The sequence below is a fragment of the Lates calcarifer genome, linkage group LG17 (assembly GCF_001640805.2).
Source record: "Lates calcarifer isolate ASB-BC8 linkage group LG17, TLL_Latcal_v3, whole genome shotgun sequence".
In the NCBI taxonomy this organism is placed as follows: domain Eukaryota; kingdom Metazoa; phylum Chordata; class Actinopteri; family Centropomidae; genus Lates; species Lates calcarifer.
Window position 1 is genome coordinate 8,041,267 of NC_066849.1, and position 7,557 is coordinate 8,048,823.

At 38.6% G+C, this 7,557-nt stretch overlaps 2 protein-coding genes across 5 annotated transcripts; one reads left to right on the forward strand and one right to left on the reverse strand.

The window, feature by feature from the left end:
* Positions 1-214: 214 nt before the first annotated feature.
* Positions 215-7,419, reverse strand: gpx4a (glutathione peroxidase 4a). Of its 4 annotated transcripts, none has more exons than XM_051077531.1 (7): positions 7,291-7,419; positions 2,145-2,239; positions 1,895-2,039; positions 1,420-1,571; positions 1,175-1,199; positions 868-927; positions 215-580 (listed from the first exon to the last, which is right to left on the reverse strand). In XM_051077531.1, exons 1-7 carry the CDS (start codon positions 7,312-7,314, stop codon positions 548-550), a joined length of 534 nt encoding a protein of 177 aa, XP_050933488.1. In that variant the 5' UTR covers positions 7,315-7,419; the 3' UTR covers positions 215-547. The 4 variants fall into 4 exon arrangements, with proteins under 4 accessions (XP_050933488.1, XP_018525654.1, XP_018525652.1 ...); XM_018670138.2 differs by lacking the exon at positions 7,291-7,419 and adding an exon at positions 4,063-4,220; XM_018670136.2 differs by lacking the exon at positions 7,291-7,419 and adding an exon at positions 4,036-4,204.
* On the forward strand, positions 4,382-7,175 carry polr2eb (RNA polymerase II, I and III subunit E, b). The gene is made up of 8 exons (XM_018670135.1): positions 4,382-4,569; positions 5,094-5,268; positions 5,507-5,622; positions 5,722-5,802; positions 5,925-5,983; positions 6,108-6,186; positions 6,730-6,800; positions 7,022-7,175. Exons 1-7 carry the CDS (start codon positions 4,513-4,515, stop codon positions 6,793-6,795), a joined length of 633 nt encoding a protein of 210 aa, XP_018525651.1. The 5' UTR covers positions 4,382-4,512; the 3' UTR covers positions 6,796-6,800; positions 7,022-7,175.
* Positions 7,420-7,557: the final 138 nt, after the last annotated feature.

Consider the following 7,557-nt stretch of genomic DNA (forward strand, 5'->3'; position numbering starts at 1 on the left):
ACACACACACACACACACACACACACACACACACACATAAGCTTTTCAGTATGACAGAAATAGATTTTCAGTCATGTTTAACCATTTCCATGACACAAAATGAAAAATTGTTGTGTGTATGAACATCAACCATTCTACAAGCAACACCAGTATTTACACTTGAAAAATCCAAGTGGTTTACTGACTCACAACCAACTACACAGACAAACTACAATTCAAACAAAATCTTAGTGCAATTTATTATGGAGACGATTGTACACATTAATCTACTACAAGTTTGAATGATGGATTAAGTGATCTTTTCTCCTTCTCTCCAGAGAAACTAATGAATAGAGGCTTGGTAATCCCCCCAGGAGGTTTGCACGCCATTTTCATCAGGTCTGTCCTGTCCGCCATGCGGGTTTGTGAACAGACCGTCACTGGTCTGGGCTAGATCCAAACTATATCCACCAATGCTCAGAGAAGCAGAGAAAAGAGGGGAAGGGACGGTGAAAAAACAGAGTGGATGGAGAATAAGTAAGTGAGATATCAGTCATCCATCGGAGGTTTAAAGGTATCGGGGAAGATCCTTCTCCACCACCTGGAAAGAAAACAAGTCGGCATTTATTACACAACCCACAGTATGTGCCGTTAAAGCTATAGCAGGTGTAACTGCACTGTTTTTTGTGAATTATAGGCTACACAACAGCAGAATTTTCATTAGTGCACAATGTTATAGCAGTATAGCTCCTCTCGGTGTTAGCAGGCCCCTAAAAGCAAATGATTCCACAGCCACATAGAAAAGCTAAAAATAAAATGATATACAAGTGTACTACAGAAGCTATAATCTCTATAGTGTCTGTAGTAATGGAGGATATTTGTACATACACTTGGATCATCCATGGGTCCGTATCTCTTCATCACCTGCCCCTCCCTATTGATCAAAAACTAGAGAGGAAAAAAAAAAGAAAATCATTATCATTATTAGAGAAAAATGATGTTACCATGCATAAAAAAGAATTTAGGGGTTTCTTACAATAATTATTCTACACTTTCAAATATGGTATATTATACTGTAATCAGATGGCACAGGCTTAGCACTGCTTCACATAATTAGCATAAACGTTTAATTGTTTGCTCTATCAACTCTGGTGGTGTCTAAATATACAATAAATAACTGATAATCAGTATTTACCTTAGTAAAATTCCACTTGATGCTACTGCAAGAAGGAAAGCAAATGATATGTTAGAAAATAATCACTTAGTGAACACTTAAATTCAATTATAAATATATTTACCACTTTGTGTGTCAGTTTCATTTCATTACAGTGTCAACAGACCTAATCCAACTTGCCCACATAAGCCTTTGTTTCATAATGAGATAAGTGCCACCCTGTCCCCTTGCCCCAGTGTTCTGTGATTCATGTGTTCGCCACTTACTTTCCAAGGAAGCCCTTCCCATTGGGCTGCTCCTTCATCCACTTCCACAGAGGGTGAGCATTGGGCCCGTTCACATCAATCTTAGCAAACATGTCAAACTGAGCGTTGTAAGACTGGGCAAACTGTTTGATTTGAGATTCATTGCCAGGCTCCTTCAAAGTAAAACAAGGGAGAAATGGGGAAAAAGGTGAGTATTTGTCAAGATCTCACTGCCCTGTGCATATACAGTATATTAAATTATACATATAACAAGCCCCATTCCAAAATAAGAAAACAACATAAAACATAAGTTAGTTATTTTCCTACAGTCTGATGTGACTTTTCTCTTATATCCCATAAATGTCACAGTTATAAAATATTATGTATATAACCTCTCACATAGATTGCTTTGTAATCTTTCACATTCACAAAATGTGCAGTTTTCCAGATCACAGTTTCAGGCCTGTCCTGTCATGCTTCTTATGGGTTACTGTACCTGGTTCCCAAACTGGTTGGAAGGGAAGGCAAGGATGCGTAAACCTCTCTCAGCGTACTTGGCGTGCATCTCCGCAAACTGAGAGTAGTTTACTGGGGTTTTACCTCATTTAGAGGCAACATTGGTGATGATGACAACATTCCCCCTGAAAATTACAAAGAAACACATCCATGATGTTCTATAGCTGGTGCACTGGTAATGAAATGCTACAGCAAAATTTAGGGAGGGGATGTGTGTCAGATTAATTTACCTATATTTTTCTAGGGAGACCACATTGCCATCAATATCTGTTGCCGAGAAGTCATAAATAGATGTGGCCGTCTGCCAGTCCTCTGTCGGAGCAGACTGTTGGGAAGAAAGAGAGGTAACAAAAAGAGTTGCGTGATGGGAACTTATTTTGAAAGAGCACAATCAGGTAGTGTTTGCAAGAATGGATGTGCGTATTTCCCCTGAAGAATCATCTTTAGAAACTGAAGGGGGTTGAATTTCTTCTGGGTGCAAATCACAAATCTACAAATACATTACATAATGCACTGAATATAAAATAAATGAAAATGAAAAAACAAACGCACAAAGAACATGTCCAATTTCCATTTTTTTAGTATTTATACAACTGATGAATTCAGAGAAAAAATTTGACACCTCAGAAAAATAAGTTCCAGTCCTTCAACATAAATCAATGTTTCAGTCCAAATGTCTTTTTTTCTTACCATAGCCTGCAGCAGGACAGAGAAAAGGACAGTGGACCCAATGAGGCGCATGACTGCCCTTCAGTAAGGTCCTCTGAAGGCAGAGAGCGATCTAATCTCTAAATCACTCAGTGGTGGCTTCTGCTACACCCTCACTGTTGAACCACAGTCCCACTACTGAGAGACTGCACACATCCCACTGTGCTCATGTAAAGGGAGCAGGTGATCATTAACAGAACTGATAGACTGATTCTCCAATAGGTCTCTCTGCGCTGGTGATTTAAAAAATCCACATCAGAAATGCACATGTGGTGTAGTCCACAGTTCACAATATTATCACAAACTCATGAGGACTGTTGACTCCTTATAAAAGCACGTAACTGAGCCATGTGAGGTTGAGCTCCATGTGGCCAGGGCAAAGAGCAACAGTCTGAAGAAATACATAAACCTGTTATGTAATGTGCTAAATATCAGTGTGAAAAACAAAATATTACATCAGTGAATTGGCATGATTTGCAAGCATACTTAACCTCCAAAATCTCAGTCTGACATAAAGGCTAAAAAAAATTGTTCTATCAAAAGATCATAATTTGTCAAAACAAGAGAGTTAGTGTTTTAAACAGTTAGAAACGTGGTAATAATCTCTGTCTAATCAGGTATTTTCACATAACATATTGCTAAATTACAGTCTGTAAACCTGGTGGAACTGTTAGGCCATGCAAAGTATTACACAATCTGATTTATAATTGATTAATTTCACTTTTTTGGTTACAAACAAGTACCAATGCAGAAAAATTACGTTTTTATTTAGTTTAATGTTTACAGACAGCCCACTTAGTAGTAGCGAGTACCCAAACTCTTACTTACACCTATATATATTTTTCCACCACTGGTAAATATATAAGATTTTTTTGGGGATGCTGGTGAGCTTAAACACCTCTATAATAATAACATATCGGCTGTAACAGAAAACATGTCGACGGGATTTTGTGTTATAAAACCTTTAAAAATGACAGTGTCTGTTGCTGTGTTTCTGAAAATGATAAGCTTATCAGCTGACAGCAGCAGCCAGACGGGGGAGTGCTGCTGCAGAAACATCCGGCGTCATAAAATAAACTCGCACGTACTATTTCCTTGCACTCTGTCAAACTCAATGAAGCAATAAGCAGGTACAAACTAAAGTACACTGCTTGTATATACGGTGTTTATTATCGTGCGCCCACAGGCTGACAGATAGGAAAGGCTTATGCACTGCATCGCTGAGAAACGTAGGCTGGCGCGTGTGTTACGTAAAGCCTCGAGGGGCAACAGTAAGATACAGTAAATATCTGTTCACACGGCAGCTCTACCAGCAGTACTGTTATTATACCAACAAATATACAAACAATTGCTACTACAACGATGTTATAGAAATTACTGTAATGCAAATTGGCAGCAAATAGTTTACATTACCGTTATGCTTAAAACAAAGTACAGTACCATCGCCAGGAGTACTCCGCTGCTCGCCACAGCCCCAAATATCACAAACGCATATAATGGCCTCATTTTTTATTCGGGTGGAGGCCAAATTTTAACAGATCTATAGCTTCATTGCAGCTGCTGACTCCGCCCTTTGTTGTGTTGTGAAACACCGTGCACAGAAGACTGAGACGGATCAACAAGATCTTCGTAGATTATTATTATTATTATTATTATTATTATTATTATTATTATTATTATTATTATTATTATTATTATACAAATAAATATTATTACAAACGTAGCTTTTTGTCAAACTCCACCCTCACGCTAACGGTCATTGTCTACGTCATCGGACTGCGTCGGTAAACGAAAACGTGCGTCGCGTCGTCGATTGAAGCAGAGTGATACATTAAACAAAAATATATATATTTAGATTAAATCTTAAACAAGAGAATCGTTTGAGACAACATGGATGATGAAGAGGAAACATACAGGCTATGGAAGATTCGCAAAACCATCATGCAGGTGCGTTAGGTTTGAATGTTTTTTGTTTTTGTTTTTTAGCTTGCCAGCTTAGCATGTAGCTTAGCTTAAACAGCGGTTCCCCTCTGTTATGTTGAACACCGGGGATTTTGTTGATTTTTTTTATCGTCTGCGTGGGGTAGTTTTGTTTTTGTTTTGTCCGTGTTGTTTGGCAGCAGCTGACTCACAGAAAGTATTTGTATAAAACAGGTACAGCTAGACGTTAGGGTTGCCTGCTGTGCAGAGCAAGATAATTGAAAGTCTTCCAGGAAGTACTACTCTCAGGCTGCGACACACGATAAATGTCATTCACAAAGATTGAGAGTTTTAAATCCTTTCTACAGACTCAACGTCAACTTTAAATGAGCATAATAGAAATTTGTATATCGCATTGTAATATGCTGCTAGAAGTGGTTTACATCCCGGATGTGAAAGGCTAACCGAGAACTTTAATCGGCTCCAGTCTGCTTTTCAAACATTACTATGATTTGTCTCCTTTACTCATGGCTTTCTCTCCGTGTCCTCAGCTGTGCCATGATCGAGGTTACTTGGTGACACAGGACGAGTTGGATCAGACATTGGATGAGTTCAAGAGTCAGTTTGGAGACAAACCCAGCGAGGGTCGCCCCAGACGCACAGACCTCACAGTGCTGGTAGCTCACAATGATGACCCCACTGACCAGATGTTTGTTTTCTTTCCTGGTAGGTTCATCCCCAATATTAGATACTAAATACTTAATATTTTTTGAACAGAAATACTCAAATCATCTTGGAACTTTTGATCAGTCCACTAAACTCACTCACTCTCTCTCTCTCTCTCTCTCTCTCTCTCTCTCTCTCTCTCTCTCTCTCTTTCTCTCGTGAATAAAACTGATGAACCTCGACTTTGTGTTTAATTTGTGTGACATATTTCATCTTTGTGATAATTTTCACTTTTCAGAGGAGCCCAAGGTGGGAATCAAGACTATTAAGATGTACTGTCAGAGGATGCAGGAAGAGAACATCACACGAGCCATCATTGTTGTTCAGATGGGCATGACACCCTCAGCTAAACAGGTAAACACCAATTTAAAGTAATGCTAACACATAAATGTCCTTGATAAAGAGGAAAAAGCACATTGAGAATACGCTGTGACTGAAAATGTCTTCTTACAGTCTCTAGTCGACATGGCGCCCAAATACATATTGGAGCAGTTTCTACAACAAGAGCTGCTTATTAACATCACGGAGCATGAGGTAAACAACATACTGAGTCCACTCTATTATACCTCTGACAGTATATTTCAAAATGATCTTACAGTCTGTACCCCCACATGTTCATTTTTGTGTGTGATGCATTTCTCTTTTTTGTCTTTCAGCTTGTTCCAGAGCATATTGTTATGACAAAAGAGGAAGTGACTGAACTTCTGGCAAGATAGTATCCTTTAAAACTGCAGTCGATTTACCTAAGGACCACCACTGAGCTGTATCTAGTGTCTTTATAATACTTAGCTCTTATGCAGATATGCATTTCTTGTCCTTCCTTAACATTTTTATTTCAGTAAGTTAAAAGAGAGTCAGTTGCCAAGGATCCAGGCTGGGGACCCTGTGGCTCGCTACTTTGGCTTGAAAAGAGGGCAGGTAAGACATGTGGAAAACACTTTTAATTGAAATTGTAGGAGATGTTCATCCACACATGGTTGCATGGTGTTGTGTATTAAATCTTGGGTTGGCCAAGCCTTTTCAGTAAAGGCTTGTAATCACTAAAACATCTTTTTAGACCCATTACTAGTCAGAAGACATGATGTTTTAAAGACATTTAATGTGTAATTCAGCCTTTTTTTCTCCTCACAAAGTGGGTTTCATTTTCGTCCCCCTGGACTTTGTTGTAGTGATGTTGCTGTTTTCCTACATCATAGTGATTACTGATATGATTGACTGCTAACATTTTGAAAACAAGATCTGTGTTCTAATAAACTGGATTTATCATTTGATACACGTGAACACTATTTGCATGTGATATGCCACAGCAGCTAGCAGGTGCAGAAATTTGAATTCATGTCTGCCAGTATGCAAACAGTCACTGTGACTCATTAAACTGCTTCACAGTGAGACAGGTGACTGTTTTGGTGTGGAATGTGCCAGATTCCACAAAATTCAGCCATTTTTCTTCAACTTTTCCAGGTAGTAAAGATCATCAGACCTAGTGAAACAGCTGGGAGGTACATCACATACAGACTGGTCCAATGACACAGGTACGCTATATGAATCAAAGTTGTATTTTGGTTGAGACTGTCATATTGATCAAATTCAGCTTGTAATATTAACCTCATAGATACGTCTACTACTAAATCTACTCCTAGAGATATAAATCAAACACTTTGTTTATGTGCTGCATTGGTCAAGACAACAGGTCTATCAACTCAAAGTGTATGTGGACAATAAGTGTGTACGTGTTGTATGTTTTACTTTCTAGCTGCTCTTCTGGATCAACATTTAGGACCAGCGAAGGACGCTGAAGGGCATCTTTCAGCTCTCATCTATGGATTATCCTTCTGCTTTTTGACTTGTTCAAATTTAAATATTTCATGTAATTACAGATTTTGTAAAATAAATGATTCAAAATGGAATTACATTTCCTCAACCCGATTCATTTCACAAAGTTTAACTTGACTTAGGACACAAATTGGTTTCACATCTCTTATCATATATATACATCTGAGTGTAATGGTTATAGATGCCTACCTTCTTCTTCCTCCTGAAAGCCATGCTGTATCCGCTGTAGACTGAAACTTTTAGAGCTGACTGCTTCTTCTCCCTCGCATAACACAAAGTTACAACCCAGTTAAATAAGCTGTTCCTCTAGTGCCCTCCCCTGTACTAGGAAGTGACTGTTATGTTACTGAGAGTTGTGGTCAATGATGGTAACATTTCTTGGTATTTTGTTCCCACTCATGTTTAGATAACTCTGTTCCCTATTTGTCTTTACTGTAGCCTGTAAAATGCAGGAAG

Bases quoted from the DNA above. Each gene is read 5' to 3' on its own strand.
- polr2eb (XM_018670135.1), top strand. From the start codon at position 4,513: ATGGATGATGAAGAGGAAACATACAGGCTATGGAAGATTCGCAAAACC. The intron at 5,269-5,506 runs GTAGGTTCATCC...TTCACTTTTCAG, and splicing joins GATGTTTGTTTTCTTTCCTG to AGGAGCCCAAGGTGGGAATC. The intron at 5,623-5,721 runs GTAAACACCAAT...GTCTTCTTACAG, and splicing joins TGACACCCTCAGCTAAACAG to TCTCTAGTCGACATGGCGCC.